The 17,067-nt window shown below is 69.5% G+C and overlaps 1 protein-coding gene across 1 annotated transcript; it reads right to left on the reverse strand.

Annotated features, from left to right (window-relative positions):
* Nucleotides 1-4: 4 nt before the first annotated feature.
* TNS2 (tensin 2) lies at nucleotides 5-16,362 on the reverse strand. Its single transcript, XM_054295191.1, is given in 35 exon segments — nucleotides 5-175; nucleotides 283-312; nucleotides 633-701; nucleotides 1,073-1,155; nucleotides 1,158-1,258; nucleotides 1,749-1,826; nucleotides 2,380-2,457; nucleotides 2,671-2,712; nucleotides 2,715-2,762; nucleotides 3,030-3,155; nucleotides 3,730-4,017; nucleotides 4,577-4,782; nucleotides 4,826-4,967; nucleotides 5,026-6,104; nucleotides 6,404-6,587; nucleotides 6,981-7,085; nucleotides 7,171-7,221; nucleotides 7,224-7,235; nucleotides 8,048-8,171; nucleotides 8,519-8,585; nucleotides 8,989-9,049; nucleotides 9,124-9,236; nucleotides 9,952-10,035; nucleotides 10,288-10,321; nucleotides 10,324-10,351; nucleotides 11,040-11,161; nucleotides 11,673-11,733; nucleotides 12,363-12,464; nucleotides 12,506-12,530; nucleotides 13,039-13,082; nucleotides 13,780-13,818; nucleotides 14,198-14,236; nucleotides 14,327-14,364; nucleotides 14,891-15,002; nucleotides 16,297-16,362. Coding segments are annotated over 35 exon segments (4,023 nt in total). The 3' UTR covers nucleotides 5-33.
* Between the last annotated feature and the right edge of the window lie 705 nt (nucleotides 16,363-17,067).

Raw genomic sequence — 17,067 nt, forward strand, 5'->3', positions numbered from 1 at the left:
TTTTTGGGGTGCAAGGGCGGTCCCCGGTGTCCCTCAGTGCCGCGTCCCCAGCAGCACTTTGGTGACGAAGGTGACGATGGCCCCCGCTGGCTGCTCGGGGTCCAGCTCCGCGAACACGTGGCACGCATTGCCCCCCCCCGGGGCCCCCGCCTGCTTCGCCACGAACCCGAAAATCCTGGGGGGGCCGGAGGGGGGGGGAAGGGGGGGGAGGGTAAGGCCAGAGTCAGAGCCGTGCCCCCCCCTCCTTCCCGGGGGTCCCGTTCTGGGGGTCTCCCCACCTACCTGGCCGTGGTCCCGTCGGGGTTTGCCCACCTGGGGGTGGTTGGAGGGGTTGGGAGGGTTTGGGAGGTGGGGGTTCCCCCCCATGCCCTCCTTGTGCCCCCTCTGTCTCCGTACCCTCCTGTGCTCCCCCCGTGGCCGCCCTCTGCCCCCCCCGTGCCCTCTCCGTGCCCTCCCTGTACCCCCCGTGCCCCCCGTGCTCCCCTGTGCTCCCCCGTGCCCCTCCGCTTCCCCTCCTCGTGCCCCCCCAGTGCCCCCCCCATGCCCTCCGTGCCCCCCCCCGTGCCCCTCCGTACCCCCCGTGCTCCCCCGCTTCCCTCCTCGTGTCCCCGGTGCCCCCCGTGCCCGCTCACCGGCGCTCCTGCGGGTCGGTGCCGCAGTGGGTGACGCTGCTCACGGGGTAGTGCCGGCGGAAAAACAGCCTGGGGGGGCACCGGGGGGGGCACGGGGTGAGGGGAGGCGTGGGGGGCAGGGCAGGGTCGGGGGGTGCCGAGGGGTTTTGGGGGATTCGGGGTTTCCAGGGGTTGGTGGTTCGGGACGCGCTTTGGGGCGTTTGAGGTGTCGGTGTTTCGGGGGTTGGGAGGTTTGGGGGGCTCGGTGGTTTTGGGGGGATCTCGGTTTGAAGGGACCCTGGTGTGGGGGTTGGGAGGTTTGGAAGGGTCGGGGTTTGGGGTAGGGGCGATTAGCGAGGTCTGGGTTTAGGTTGGGGGGGTTAGAGGAGTCTGGGTTTGGGGCTTTGTGGGGGGCTCAGAGGGGTCTGGGTTTGGGTTCGGGGGGTTCGGGGGTGCCTCACTTGCGCTGCCGGTCCGTCAGGGTGATCCCCTGCACCGACACCTTGAAGTGCACGGGGCTGGGGGGGGGCCGCGGGGACCCCCCCGTGCTCGGAGCCCCTCCAGGAGGGACCCCACGGCCTTGGCCACGGCCTGGGGCCCAGTCAGGGCCTCGGTGCCCACCGAGCCCAGGAACAGCACGGAGCAGGCTGGGGGGCAACGGGGGCAGCTGCTCAAACCAGGACCAGCACCCCAAACCCGGGACCAGCACCCCAAACCCGGGACCAGCCTCCCCAAAATCAGGACCAGCACCCAAAACCAGGACCAGCACCACAAAACCAGGACCAGCACCCCAAAACCAGTACTAGCACCCCAAAACCAGGACCAGCCTCCCCAAAACCAGGACCAGCACCACAAACCGGGACTAGCACCCGAAACCAGGACCAGCACCCCAAAACCGGGACCAGCACCCCAAAACCAGGACCAGCACCACAAACCCAGGACCAGCCTCCCCAAAACCGGGACCAGTGTCCCGAAAACCGGGACCAGTGTCCCCAAAACTGGGCCCAACCTCCCCAAAACCGGGACCTGCCCCCGCAGTGCCCCCTGTCCCGATGCCAACCCCACACGGTGTCCCCAATGCCCGTGCCTGCAGTGCCCAGTGCCCCCCACCCCAGTGCCCCCCGTGCCCAGCCCCACCTGCCCCCTGCCTCAGGAGGGCTCCGGCCGTGCTGACATTGGGGGGTCCCGGCGGCTCCGGGGGCTCCTCCTGCAGCTCTGGGGAGGAAGGCTCAGGGTGGGGGGGGCGGCCGGGCCCCCCTGGAACTGTCCGGGCCGGGGGAGTTTGGGGGGGTCTGGGGGACTTTTGGGGCTGGAGGAGTCTCTGAGGGGTCCCAGCAGCTTTTCGGGGGGGTCTCCGCTGTTTTGGGGGTGTCCTCGCAATTTTGGGGGTTCCCGCGGTTTTGGGGCTCGCACGGTTTTGGGAAATCCAGCGGATGTTCAGGGGGTCCACGTGGGGGTTTTGGGGTGTCCTCGTGGTTTGTGAGGTGTTCCCTCGTCGGTTTTGGAGGTTTCCCAGGGGAGTTTTGGGAGTTTCCCTGGGGAGCTTTTGGGGGGTTCCCGGGAGTTTGGGGGTGTCTCCGTGGGGTTTTTGGGGTGTCTCCCATGGCTTTGGGTTTCTCCCGGGGGCTTTTGGTGTGTCCCGTGAAGGAGTTGGGGAGGTGTACCCGCACTTGGAGGGGGTGTTCGCGTGGCGGTTTTGGGGTGTCCGCAGGGTTTTGGGGTGTTCCCGCAGTTTTTGGGGTGTTCCCGCAGTTTTTGGGGTGCCCACCTGCGTGGGGGATGCGGAGGGTGCAGGGCAGTGAGATGGGGGTGATGGAGTGCTGCAGCACCAGCGCTGGGAGGCTCCCTGAGGAAAGAGGGGTCAGGGCACCCCAAAACCCCCACGGGCTGCCCGAAGCACCCACAGATTCCCTCGGACCCCAACCCGCCCCCCCCACCGACCCCTCTGAGCCCCCCAGAGCTCCCCTTGAGACCCCACTGACCCCCACAGCCCCTCCCACGGCCTCCCCAAGCCCCCCTCCCCCCAGAACCCCCAGTGCCCCCCCCGAGCCCCCCTCACCAAAGTAGGGCTCCTCGGGGCACCCCCGGATTTTGACGCCCTCGGGCCCGTCTCGATCAGGAAGTGCCGCACCAGCTGCTCCTGGGGGTCCCCTGGGGGGCCGGGGGGCGTCAGAGGCCAGCGAGACCCCCGAGATCGCCCCCGCCCCACCAGGGGGTGTCCTTGGTGGGGGTCCGGGAGGGTTCAGGGGGTCTTGGGGGTGTCCAACCCCCCACGGACCCCCAGGGGATTTTCTGGGGTGACAGGGTGTTGGGGGTGTCAGAGCCCTGGAGACGCCCGAGACCCCCCTCCCAGCCCCTCAATATTCCATAGGGGAGAAGTGGATTTGGGAGGGTCTGTGGGGTTCGGGGGGGCCATACCCGCTCTGGAGGCGGCGCGGGGGGGCGGGACCCCCACCCTGAGCGCCAGCCCGAAGGCCCCCGGGAAGCTGCTGCTGCGGCGGACGAGGAACGAGCCGGGCGGGGCCGCCTTGAGCAGCGCCACGGCTGGGGAGACACGGGGGGGTCACACGGGGGAGGGGGCACACGGGGGGGACCCCCACCGACCCCCCCCGTTCAACCCTGGAAGCCACCCATAGACCTCAGCCATGAGTCCCCCCATAGATCCCTCACTGACCCCCCGGTGCTCCCCCACAGACCCCCCACAGCACCCACTGACCCCCCCACTGAGCCCCCTCTTCACTGACCCCCCCCTCACTGACCCCCCCTTCACTGACCCCCCCCACTGACTCCCCTGACCCCCCCTCACTGACCCCCCACATCACTGACCCCCCCCACTGACTCCCTGACCCCCCCTCACTGACCCCCCACATCACTGACCCCCCCCACTGACTCCCCTGACCCCCCCTCACTGACCCCCCACAGAACCCACTGCCCCCCCCCCTCCCCGACCCCTCCGTGCTCCCCCCTCAAGCCCCCCCAGCCCCTCAACCCCCCTCAATCCCCCCTCGACCCCCCCAAACCCCCCCCACCCTCCCAACCCCCCCGGCAGTTCCCGGCCCCAATGCCCCCCCAGCCCCTCGGGGATCCCCGCGCCCCCCCCTTGCCGCCCCCCCCGTACCTTCCTCCCGGGACAGCCCCGGTTTGTACCAGAACTTGCTCGTGTCCTGCACGAAGGTGCCCCCGGGGGGGGTCCCGCCCGGCCCCTCCCCCGCCGAGGGGGCTCCCTGGGCCCCCCCCGGGCTGCGCTGGGGTGAGGAGGGGTCGCGGGGCCCCCCCGGGGCCGGCGGGTGCCGCTTCTCGGGCAGGGGCGGCTGCGGGGGCGGGGGGGAACCGGGGGTGCCGCTGCCGGGGGAGGGGGCGCGGGGGGGGCCCGGCCAGGGGGTCCCCTCAATGGGGCTCCGCCGTCCTGGGGGGGCACAGAGAGAGAGGAGACCCCCAAAAACCCTCTGAGGGGGGGGGCACAGAGAGAGAGGGGAGACCCCCAAAAACCCTCTGAGGGGGGGGGGCACAGAGAGAGAGGGGAGACCCCCAAAAACCCTCTATGGGGGGGGCACAGAGAGAGAGGGGAGACCCCCAAAACCCTCTGGGGAAGGCACAGAGAGAGGGAGACCCCCAAAAACCCTCTATGGGGGGGGCACAGAGAGAGAGGAGACCCCCCAAAACCCTCTGGGGGGGCCTCCACAGACCTGTCCCCGATGGCTCCTTTCCCCCGGCGCTCCCCAACACCCCCGGGCCCCCCAGGTACCCCTTTAACCCCCCCAAATCCTCCCAGCCTCCCTCAGTTTAGGCCTCAGCTCCCCCAAGCCCCTCTGTGGCCACGACCCCTCCCCAGAACCCCCCAGCCCCTTCGGACCCCCTCAATCCCCCCTTTAATGCCCCATAACCCCCACCAAGCCCTTTTCGATCCCTGCAAACCCCAAACACCCCCCAGCCTCCCATTAACCCCTTCACTCCCCCATCGTTACCTGTCGGCTCCTGGGGCTCCCCCACGGCGGGGGGGTCGTAGCCCCCTTTTCCGGGGGGGGGGGTCCCGCTCCGCTCCCAGCCCCGGGCGGCCGCAGTGGGGGCAATTTGGGGGCTCCGGAGGCGGCGCGGGGGGGTCCCCCCAGCCATGGCCGCCGTAAACGGGGCGGGTGGGCAGCGGGGAGATGCCCCCCCAGCCCTGGCAGTCCTGGCAGGGGCAGAGGGGCGGGAGCCCCCCCAAAAGCAGGTACCCCCCCGCCACGGGGCGCCCGTAGCTCCCCCACGGGGGGAACCCCTCGGACAGCGAGCGCTGCACCCCCCGTTTGGGGGGGTCCCGGGAGGAGGCCAGGCTGGCCCGGCGGCACAGGGGGGGGCCACGGGGGGGTCCAGGTGCTGGGGGGGGCCCAAGGGCTCGGGGGGGTGGGGGACACCGGGAGGCTGTGAGCGGCACAGGGGGGGCTCTGGGGCGCTGCCATGCCGTGGGGTGCGGGGGGGCTGTGCACTGAGGGGGGGCTCTGGGGCGCTGCCATGCCGTGGGGTGCGGGGGGCTGTGCACTGAGGGGGGCTCTGGGGCGCTGCCATGCCGTGGGGGTGCGGGGGGGCTGTGCACTGAGGGGGGGCTCTGGGGCGCTGCCATGCCGTGGGGTGCGGGGGGGCTGTGCACTGAGGGGGGGCTCTGGGGCGCTGCCATGCCGTGGGGTGCGGGGGGGCTGTGCACTGAGGGGGTCCCGTGGGCTCCCGGGGGGCTCAGGGATGCGGGGGGCCCGTGGGACATGGGGGGGGGCTGGGAGTCCCTCGGATATCGGGGTGATGTGGGACATGGGGAGGCCGGGGGATGCCGGGGTGCCGTGGGGTTTTGGGGGGCTGTAGGATGTCGGGGAGCTGTGGGGGGCTGGGCTCTCCCGGGATGTCGGGGTCCCGTAGGGGGTCAGGCTCTCGTAGATCAGTGGGGTCCCGTGGGGGATTGGGGGGCTGTAGGACACCGGGGACTTCTGGGCTGGGGGGGGGCTCTGGGGCGTGTGGGGGCCCTGGGGTGTTGGGGATCCGTGAGATGGGGGGGTCCCATAGGATTTTGGGGTCCCATAGGGCGATGGGGACCCCTGGGATGTTGGGGTGCCGTACGGAGTCGGGGTCTCCAGGGATGTTGGGGTGCCGTGGGACGCTGGGGGGCTGTAGGGCAGCAGCGAGCCCTGGAATGTGAAGGTCCCCTGGGATCCCAAGGTGCTGTTGGGCACCAGGGTGTCCTGGGAAAGTGGGGTCCCGTGGAATGTCGGGGACCCCCGGCATATTGGGGTCCTGTGGGTGCCATATGGCGCGGAGACCCCGTGCGATATTGGGGTCCCGGGGGATGCTGGGGGGCCATGGGGCGCCGGGCTCCCGTAGGAAGCTGGGGACCCCTGGGGTGCTGGGGGGCCATGGGGTGTCAGGGTCCCGTAGGGCTTTGAGGGGTCATAGGGTGTGGGGGAGCCCTGGGGTTTGGGGGCTCCACAGGATGTGGGAAAGCCGTGGGGTGTCAGGGTCCCAGGGGGGCTGTGGGGAGTGGGGGTCCCGTGGAGTGGGGGGGTCCCGTGGGATAGGGGGGTCTTATGGGATACTGGGGTCCCATAGGACAGCGGCGTTCCGTGGGACGGGGGGGTCCCGTGGGATACGGGGGTCTCATGGAAGGGGGGGGTCCCGTGGGATATCGGGGTCCTGTAGGGTGTTGGATTCCCGTAGGGCGCTGGACTCCCGAGTGCCTCGGGGCTCCCATAGGCTGTGGGGGGTCCCAAGCGCTTCGGGGTGTCGGGGGGCTCCTCCCCCGGGCCGGGGCTCTCGCGGCCCCCCCGAACCCGAACCCCCCCAGCAGCTGCTCCAGCTCCCGGCGCTCGGCGGCCGTGGGGGGCGGGGGGCGGCCGTGGGGGGCTCCGGGGGGGGGCGGGGAGTCAGAGTCCCCCCCGTGGGAGGAGGGACCCCCCTTCTTCTGCACGCGGGCGTAGGGGCTGCCATCCAGGGGACCCCAGGTGTGGGAGGGCTCTGGGCGGGAGAAGGGCAGTCAAACCCCCCTCCACCCGCACCCCCAAACCCCAACGGGGCCCCGCGGAACACCTCGGGATCTCCCGTGCTCTCCCCCACCCCTTCAGGCCATGGGGACCCTCCCGTACACCCATGTTGCCCCCCAAAGCCCCCCATGCACCCCAGTTCCCATTGGCATTTTCTCCAGGCGTGGTTGAAGGGGGGACCCCCCGGCCCTCCCCCAAAGTCCCTCGTGCACCCCCAAAGTCTCCTCGGCACCCCCAAACCCTCCCAGGCACCCACCTCTGACACTCCAGGTCACCCCAGCACCCTCCAGCACCCTGAGAGCCCCCAAACCCCCATCACAGGGTCCCTCCTCCCGCACCCCAATTCCCACCCGGCCCCCACGCTCACCCTCGGGGCTGTCCCAGGGCTCCTCAAAGGAATCGCGCCGCACTGCGGGGTCCCGCACCCCATAATCGATGGGGGTGGCGGGGGGGCCGCGGGGGGCGACCCAGCCTGGGGAGGGGCAGCAGGGTGGGAGGTCATGGGGGGCAATGGGGAATCGCCGCTGCTCTCTGCCCCCCAAAACCCGAACACCCACCTTCGACCCTCTCGGGGCCTGAGGAGAAGATGAACTCGACGGTGGCGTCGGGGGGAAGCGCTGGTCTGGGGGGATCAGCAGGAGGGTTTGGGGGGGTAGGAGAGTGAGGATCCTCCTAACCAGCACCCCCAAATCCCCGGTGGTGCCATTCACAGCCCTCAGCCCCCAAACTGCACACCCCAATTCCCCCAGCACCGCCCTGCTTGCTTTCATCTGGGGGGTCATGGGGGAACTGGGGGTGTTCCTGTTATTTGTGACCCCAAATCCACCCATGCCTCCCTCCAGATAAAATCTGAGTCACCCTAACACTAACCCTAACTCTACCACTAGACCCTAACCCTAACACTAAACCCTAAACCGAAACCAACCTTAACCCTAACCCTAATCCTAACCCAACGACTAAACCCTAACCCTAAACCTAACCCAAACCCTAACCCTAACCCAACCTTAACCCTAATCCTAACCCAATGACTAAACCCTAAACCTAATCCTAAACCTAACCCAACCCTAACTCTAACCCTAACCTAATGACTAAATCCTAACCCTAACACTAAACCGTAACCCCGAAACCAACCTTAACACTAATACTAACCCAATGACTACAACTTAAGCCTAACCCTAACCCAAACCCTAACCCTAACCCAAACCCTAACCCTAACCCTAACTCTAACCCTAACCTAATGACTAAACCCTAACCCTAACCCAACCTTAACCCTAATCCTAACACAATGACTAAACCCTAAGGCTAACCCAACCCCAACCCCAACCCCACCCCCAACCCTAATCCTGACCCCCCCCGAGCACCCCCAAACCCCCCCCGTCCTCCCGCGCCCCCCCAGCCCCGCAGCCCCCCGGCTCTCCCGGCCCGTGCCCCCACCTTGCCAGGCCAGGTCCAGCTCGTCCCGGCGCAGCCTCAGGCGGGGCCCGCGCAGGGTCCCCGTGTGGAACTGAACCCCAAAAACCGCCTCGCGCCCCCCCCGCCGCCGGTGGTAACAGCGCACCTGGGGGGGAGGGGCACAGGTGGGCGGAGGTTCGCACAGGTGAGCGGGGGTCTCACACAGAGGGCGGGGGTCGCACAGGTGAGCGGGGGGGGTCGCACATAGTGGGGGGTCGCACACAGAGGGCGGGGGTCGCACAGGTGAGCGGGGGTCGCACACAGAGGGAGGGGGTCGCACATGGGGGGGTCGCACACCGAGAGCGGGGGTCGCACACAAAGGGCGGGGGTCTCACATAGTGGGGGCGTCGCACACAGAGGGCGAGGGTCGCACACAGAGGGCGGGGGTCGCACACAGAGAGCGGGGGTCGCACACAAAGGGCGGGGTCCCCCCTCCCCGCGGGCCCCCCTCACCATCACATCGCCCTTGAGCAGCAGCGCTGGTTCCAGGGTGACACAGAGAGACTGCGAGGCGGGGGGGCTGCGGGAAAAGGGGGGGCTCAGGGTTTGGGGGGGCCGCGGGGAAAGGGGGGGCATTGGGGGGGCATGGTTTGGGGGGGCACGTTTGGGGCAATCATTTTGGAGGGGTGTGTCAGGATTGCGGGTACCCCCTCAAACCTCAGCATTCACAGAGGTCACTGGGGGAAACTGGGGGCAGCCCCTGCACCCCTCAAAGTGGGGGGGGGGGGGGGGTGTGGGGTGCGCAGGTCAGGTTGGGGGGCGGGGCTGTGAGCCTTGGGGGCGGCCCAGGACCCCCAAACGGGCACAGTGGGGGACGGGAGGGGTGGGGGACGCCCCCGGCAGGGTGTGGGCGAGGTTTGGGAGGCTCCGGGACCCCCCCGAGGTGCAGGGGAGGTCAGGTTTTGGGGGGGGGGGTCACTCACTAGACCCCCGAGGTGTAGACGAGCTGCAGCGATTGGTAGATCTTGAGGAAGGGGCGGCAACCTGGGGGGGGCACGGGGGGATTATCGGCGGCCCTGGGGGGCTGCCGGGGTCCTCCCCCCCCACCCCAAACTGACCGTCGGGGGGGTCGTAGGCGGGCAGGGGGGGCAGCAGGACGTGGTGCAGGAACTGGGGGGAGCTGTTCAGGCGGAGCCGCCCCGAGAGCAGCGCCCCAAAATCCTCCGTGTACCTGGGGGGACGGGGGGGCACGGGTGGAACCCCAAAACCGCCCCAAAACCGTGCCAAAAATCCCCTCGAAACGAGCCCAAACACCAACTGAAACCACGCCAAAAAGAACCTCAAAACCACCCCAAAACAGCCCTAAGAATCACCCCAAAACCATCCCAAAAATCACCCTAAACCACACCAGAAGTTACCCCTAGAACACTTAAAAGCCATCCCAAAAGCACCCAAAAATCACCCCCAAAACACCCCCCAAAAACCCCTCAAAACTACCCCAAAAACCACTGCCCCAAATCACCTCCATAACACCCCAAATCACCCCCAGAACACCCCAAATCATCCCCAAAACACCCCAAAAATCACCCCCAAACACCCCAAACCCCCTCAAAACTACTCCAAAAACCATTGCCCCAAATCACCCCAAACACCCCAAATCACCCCAAAACACCCCCAAAACAGCCCAAATCACCCCAAAACAGCCCAAATCACCCCCAAGCACCCCCAAAATACCTCAAATCACCCCCCAAACCCCCTCAAAACTACTCCAAAAACCACGGCCCCAAATCACCCCAAAACACCCCAAAAACCAACCCAAATCACCCCAAAATACCCCAAAACACCCCAAATCACCCCAAAACACTCCAAATGACCCCAAATCACCCTCAAAACACCCCAAATCCCGCCATTGCCTCCCCAGGACCCCCCCCCCCCAGCCCCCCCACCTGCGCTGGGAGGGCTGCAGGACCCCCCCCAATTTCTCCTCGCAGAATCTCCTCATGCTCAGTGCGTTCAGCGCCTGCTCGGGGCTGGGGGCAGAAAAGGGGGGTGAGGTTCCCCCAAAGCCTCCGGGACCCCCAGTCCTCCCCCAAACCCCGCACGATTTCTCCACAGCCCCAATCCCCCCACTGCCCCTTTACCCCCCCAGGACACCCCTCACTCTCCCATGAACCCTCCCGGGACCCCCGCCCTGCCCCCCAACCCCCCATTACCTCCTATAAACCCCCACCAGCCCCCCCGTACCCCCCTCGGTACCCCCAAAGACCCCCGGCCCCCCTCACCTGCCCCACACGTCGCTGTAGTGCAGAAACGCCCCACGACCACCCCGACCGGGGCCTTGCTGCCCTGGGGGACGGGACGGGACGGGTGAGGACCCCCCAGTACCCCCCAGTACCCCCCAGTACCCCCAGTAACCCCCCCATGGCTCCGGGGCCCCCCCGAGTGTCTCCCAGAGTCTCCCCAGCACCACCCAGTGCCCCCCGCAGTCCCGAGCGCATCCCAGGGACCCCCAGTGTCCCCCCTCAGTGCCCCCCAAGTGCCCCCCAATGCCCCTTCCCAGTGCCCCCCCCACCACCCAGTGCCTCCCAGTGACCCCCAGTGCCCCCCCAGTGTTCCCCCCATTGCCCCTCCCAGTGCTCTTCCTGCCCCCCAATGCCCCTTCCCAGTGCCCCCCAGTGTTCCCCCCAGTGCCTCCCAGTGACCCCCCCAGTGACCCCCCCAGTGCCCCCCCAGTGCTCTTCCTGCCCCCCAATGCCCCTTCCCAGTGCCCCCCTCAGTGCCCCCATCAGTGTCTCCCAGTGACCCCCCCAGTGCCCCCTCCAGTGACCCCCCCAGTGCCCCCCCAGTGCCCCTCCCTGTCCCCCAATGCCCCTCCCCAGTGCCCCCCTCAGTGCCCCCTCAGTGTTCCCCGCAGTGCCTCCAGTGCCCCCCAATGCCCCTCCCCAGTGCCCCCCCAGTGCCCCCCCGTGCCCCTCCCCGTTCCCCAGCCCCCTCCCCGCTGTCCGCAGCCCCCCGGCCCCCGCCCCGGCCCCACCTTGCAGAGCAGCACGGCCACGTTGCGGGGGTGCCCCCCCAGACACCCCTCGAGCGCTTTGCAGACGGAGCAGAGCAGCTCCAGGGGGGGCGCGAGCAGCTCCGGCCACCCGAAATCCAGACCTGGGGGGGGGGGGGGGGAGAGGGCTCAGAGCCGGCACCCCGAACCCACCGGGACACCCCCAAACCCCACGGGACACCCCAAACCCCACGGGACACCCCAAACACCGCGGGACACCCCGAACCCACCGGGGACACCACAGACTCACCGGGAGACTCCAAACCCACCGGGGACATCCTGAGCCCACCGGGACACCCCGAACCCACCGGGGACACTCCAAACCCACCGGGGGCACCCCGAACCCACCGGGGGCACCCAAACACCGCGGGGGACCCCGAACCCACCGGGACACCTCAAACACCGCGGGACACCCCAAAACCCACCGGGGCATCCTGAGCCCACCGGGACACCCCAAACACCACGGGGGACCCCGAACCCACCGGGAGGCCCCCGAGACCCCAACTCCACTCCCGGAGACCCCGCAACCCCCCCGGGAACCCCCACCCGTCCCCCACCCCCTCCCGACCCCGCGGGACCTGCCCCAGGACCCCCCAAACCCGCGGACCCCCGGACCCCCCCTCACTTTGGGGTTCAGGCGCGGGAGGTCGCGGCGCTTCTCGGCCAGGTTGAAAATCTGCGGGGGCACCGCGGGCTCGGGGGGAGCTCGGAGCCACCGGGAGCGCCCCAAAACTGCCCTGGAACCCCCAAATCCCAGCCCCACCACCCACTCCCGGCTCCCTCGTGCCCTATTACCCCCCCCCCCCCCATTGCTCCAGTGCCCCCGCACCCCTCTCGACCCCCCCAGTGCCCCCAGAGCCCTCTCAGAGCCGCTCCAGATGCCCCAGCTGTTGTCCCCATTGCCTCAGTTGTCCCCCCAGCAGCCGCATTCGCTCCAGTTGCCGCCCCAGCTGCCCCAGCTGTTGCCCCAGTTACTCCCCCAGCAGTCCCAGCTGCCCCTCAAGCAGCCTCAGTTACCCCCAGAAACCCCTGGTGACCTCCAGTTGCCCCCCAGCAGCCCCAGTTACCCCCTAGCAGTTCCAGCTGCCCCCCAAGCAGCCTCAGTTACCCCCTAGAAGCCCCAGGTGCCTCCCCAGGCGCCCCCCCAGGTGCCCCCCAGTTGCCCCAGTACCCCCCCAGGTGCCGCCCCAGCAGCTCCAGCAGCCCCCTCGGTGCCCCCCCAGCAGGCCCAGTACCCCAGATGCCCCCCAGGTGCCCCCCCCGGTGCCCCCCAGGTGCCCTCCCCAGGTGCCCCCCCCGGCTCACGGTGTAGTTGGGGCCGTGCCGCGCCCCCAGCAGCCGCGCCAGGTGCCGCAGGTGCCCCCCGGGCCCCCCCTCGCCCCCCGGCAGGGCCACGCTCAGGATCCGCTCGGTGACGAACGCCAGGTCCAGCGGGGGGCGGGCGCGGCCTCGGGGCTGGGGGCGCGGGGGGTCCTGGGGGGGAGCAGCGGCTCAGGATGGGGGGGGCCACCCCCAGAACCCCCGAACCCACCGGGGGGATCTGACCCTCGGCGCCCCAAATCTCCCCACCAGCACCCCAACCCTCCCCGGGACCCCCCAGCACCCCGAAACCTTTTGGGATCGCCCCCAAATTCCTCTAGACTCCTGCAGCACCCCAAAACCCTCTTGGGATCCCCCCCAGATTCCCCGACCTCCCGAGACCCACCCCCAGTACCCCAAAACCTCTTCGGATCCCCCCAAATTCCCCGCGCCCCCTCAGCACCCCAAAACCTCTTGGGATCGCCCCCAAATTCCCGGACCCCCCCGAAACCCCTCCCAGCACCCTAAAACCTTTTGGGATCCCCCCAAATTCTCTCAGACCCGCCCAGCACCCCAAAACCTTTTGGGATCGCCCCAAATTCCCCCCCCACCCAGCACCCCAAAACCTTTTGGGATCGCCCCAAATTCCCCCAGATCCCCCCCAGCACCCCAAACCCCGCACCTGGGCAGGGTGCTCCGCTGGGGGGCGCTGTCGAGCGAGGAGCCCTGTAGGGTCCCGGGGGAGCCCCAAAAACGGGGGGGGCAAAAAGGGGTCAGGGGGGGTCCCAAAGCACGGGGGGAGCCAAGGGCGGTCCCCAAACACGGGGGTGAGGAAGGGGGGGGGTAAAGGAGGGGGTCCCCAAAATAGAGAGGGGTCGAGGGAATCAAGGGGGGGGCGGGGGGACTTGGGGTGTCCCCATAACACGGGGAGGGGCAGGGAGGTCCCCAAAACATGAGGGGGGTCGGGAGGGGCCAGGGATGGGTAAGGGGCGGCCAAGGGGGTGTCAGAGGGGTCCCCAAAACACCGCAGGGTCACGGGGAGGGGTCCGGGGGTCCCCAACTCCTAGGGAGGGTCCGGGGGGGTTGGGAGTCCCGGGGGGGGGGTTGGGGATACAGGGAGGGTTCGGGGTCACGGGGGGGTCAGGGAGTCCGGGGGGTTTCGGGGTTCCGGGGGTTTTGGGGTTCCGGGGGTCTCGGGCTTACGGGGGTTTTGGGGTTCCGGGGGTTTGGGGGTTCCGGGGGTCTCGGGGGTTCCGGGGGTCTCGGGGTTCCGGGGGTTTTGGGGTTCCGAGGTTTTGGGGTTCCCGAGGTGTTGGGGTTCCGGGGTTTTGGGGTTCCGGGGGTTTTGGGGTTCCGAGGTTTTGGGGTTCCCGAGGTGTTGGGGTTCCGGGGTTTCGGGGTTCGGGGGTCTCGGGGGTCTCACCACGCGCTCGCTGCGCCGCACCGGGGCCGTGTTCCGCCTCTGCAGGGGCACAGCGGGGTCTGGGGGTGCCGAGCACCGGGCAGGGGGCAGCGCCCTGCCCGGGGGGTCCCGAGGGGCATTCGGGGGGTTCAGCGGGAATATCGGGGTGCCGGGGCTGACACGGGTGTTTGGGGCTCTCGAGGGGGGATCCCGTCTCCTGCTCGGGGGGCTTGGGGGGGTTTCGCCCCTTCCGTGGGGTCCCTGATCCCGCCTGCGGAGTTTGGGGGTTCCGAGGGGAGTTCGGGGGGTCCTGCCCGGGGGTGCTTCGGGAGCTCGGGCGGTGTCCGAGGGGTCCGGGGGTTTTGAGGGGGATTTGGGGGGTCTCGGGGGGTCCTGCCCGGAGGCTTCGGGGAGGTCTCGTCCCCCCCCCCCCACTTACCAGCTCAGGCGGGGGCAGAGGTTGGCACGGTGACGTCACCTGGAGGAGGAGACGGGGATTGTCCCAAAGGGGACCCCAGCCCCAAAAGGGCCCCCCCGCCCTTGAGTGACGCCCCCGCCCCTGCCGTACCTTGCTCTCACATCTCTTGTGGGCGGCGACTTTGCAAACTGGAGGGACAACGGCGACATCAGAGACCCCAGGGACCCCCCAATATCCCCAGTATCCCCCCCACACACACCCTCCCGCTGCCCCAGCAACCTCTCAGTATCCCCAGTAACCTCCCAGTATCCCCAGTAACCGCCCACTGCCTGCAGTGAACTCCCCAGTAACCACCCACGGAACCCCCCAGTGCTCCCAGTAACTGCCCAGTGCCTTCCCAGTGCCCTCCCAGTGCTCCCAGTGCCTTCCCAGCGCCCTCCCAGTGCTCCCAGTAACTCCCCAGTGCCCTCCCAGTGCTCCCAGTAACTCCCCAGTGCCCTCCTAGTGCTCCCAGTAACTGCCCAGTGCCTTCCCAGTGCCCTCCCAGTGCTCCCAGTAACTGCCCAGTGCCCCCCCCAGTGCCGTCCCAGTGCTCCCAGTGCCCTCCCAGTGCCACCAGGAACTGCCCAGTGCCCTCCCAGTGCTCCCAGTAACCCCCCCTCCCCACCCCACCCAGCCCCCCGGTGTGTCCCGGGGGTGTCCCGGGGGTGTCACCTCTGCACACGAGCCCGTGGGGTCCCAGGGGGGTCCCGCAGCCCCCGCAGGGCGCCCCCCGGCGCAGGCTCCGCTCGCGGAACGCGTGGGGGGCGGCTGGGGACGGCCTCGGCTGGGGGGACACGGGGGCGTCACCGCTTGTCCCCCGCGTCCTCCCCGTGCCACCGCCACGACCTCCCGCGTCCATTCCGTGCCACCCCCACGACCCCACCGGATCCCATTTTTGTCTCCCCCGATGTCACCTCTCGTGTCCCCTCCATGTCCCCCCCCTTGCCACCCTCTGTGTCTCTTTTGTGAACCCCCCGTGTCCTCCCCGAGTCCCCTCGGTGACCGCCCCGTGTACGGCCCCCAGTCCCACCCAGTTCCCACCGTGTCACCTCCGTGTCCCCTCGTGTCGCCCCCTGCATAACCCCCGTCCTCCTCTGACCCCTCACGCGTCCCCAGGTGTCACCCCCGTGTCCCCTCGGTGTCACCCGTGTCCCTCCTTCTGTCCCCCATGTTCCCTCCATGACTTCCCACTGACCGCGCCGCGTCTCCTCCGTGTCACCCGTGTCCCCTCCATGGCGCCACACGTGTCCCCGCATGTGTCCCCACCATGTCCCCCTCTTGTCCCCCCCAATATTCCCCTGTGTCCTCTCTCGCATCCCGCTCCTGTCCCCCCACGTCGTCCCTGTGCCACCTCCGCGTCTCCCGTGTTCCTTCCGTGAGCCCCTCGTGTCCCACATGTCACTCCCCGTGCCCCCCCCCGTGTCCCCGCTTGTCCCTCCCGGAATTCCCGGTCCCTCCCGTGGCAGCCCCGCTCTCTCTCGTGTCCCCCCCATGTCGCTCATGTCCCACCCGTGTCCCCCAGTGTCCTCTCGCCTCCCTCCCCGTGTCCCCCTCCCCCCCCGGTGTCGTCCCGCGTGTCCCCCCCGCGTGCCCCCCGGCCCCTCTGGCCGCGGGCCACGGACAGCGCGTCCCGCAGGAAGCGGGGCCGGACCAGCCCAGGAAGCGGCGACCCCTGGGACGACCCCGCCGTTCCCACGGAGGGGGAGGGGCGTGGGAGCGTGTGCGGGGGGAGGGGGCAGCGGGGGGGGGTGGGACGGGGAGGGAGAGGCGTCGGAAAAACGGGAAAAAGTGGGGAAAAGTGGGAAAATGGGGGAAAATGGGGGAAAAGGGAAAGTGGAGACGAGGGGTGAGCGTGGGAAAATATGGGGAGGGGCGGCGGGGGGAGGGGGAGGGTCAGACTCGAATTTCCCACCCCCCCGCCCCGAGGTCACCCAGCGTCACGCGTGGGGAGGGGGCGGCTGGAGCGGGGGCGCCACGGGGGGGTCCCCCCGCACCCAGCCCCCCCTTCCCCGCCGAGGGGGTCCCCAACCTCCGCAGGACCCCCCCCCCCCCCCCCGGGGAGCTCCCCCCGCTCCTACCGTGTCGGGGCCATCGCGGCGGCCGAGCGCGCGCAGCAGCGTCCCCACGGCCCCGGGGGGCTTCATGGGGGGCTCCACGGGGACCTCGGGGGGTCCCAGGCACGGCCCGGGCTCTCGGGGCTCCCCGCGGGTCCCGCGAGCGGCTCCGTGGCCGAAGGCGCGCGGGGAGGGGCCGTTTCCGCGAGCCCGGAGCCGCTTCCCGTGCCGGGGGGGGACACGGACACGGGGGGGACACGGGGGGGACGACACGGGAACGACACGTGTGGCCACGGGGAGGGGACACCGGGAGGGACATAGAGGAGCCAAGGGGGAGACACGGGAGACACACAGAGGAGACACACGGGGGACACGGGGGGACACGGGAGGGACACGGGGACGGGACACCGGGAGGATCACAGGGGACACAAGAGGAGGGACACAGGGGGGACACGCGGGGTGACACCTCCCTCTGCTGACGGTGCCTCAGTTTCCCCCTTTCTCACTTCCAGGGTCCCCCAAATTTCCTCCCGAGCCCCCCGGCACCTTCCTGGCGCTGCCCCCGCCCCCTCCTCTTCATCCTCCTCCTCCTCCTCCCACCGCCCCCCCGCTAACCCGCTCCCGCGGGCCCCGGGGACCCCCAAACTCGGGGGGAAAGGGGGGGCTGGACCCACCCCATGGGGATCCCCAAAGTCAAGGAGAAGGGGGAGGCTGAGACCCCCCCCACGGAACCCCCAGATTAGGTGGGAAAGGGGATCCTCAGCCCCATGCGACCCCCAAACTCGGGCCGGGGGA

The sequence above is a fragment of the Melozone crissalis genome, unplaced genomic scaffold (assembly GCF_028551555.1).
Source record: "Melozone crissalis strain CALT ecotype California unplaced genomic scaffold, PUWL_Pcris_2 ptg000537l_1, whole genome shotgun sequence".
In the NCBI taxonomy this organism is placed as follows: domain Eukaryota; kingdom Metazoa; phylum Chordata; class Aves; order Passeriformes; family Passerellidae; genus Melozone; species Melozone crissalis.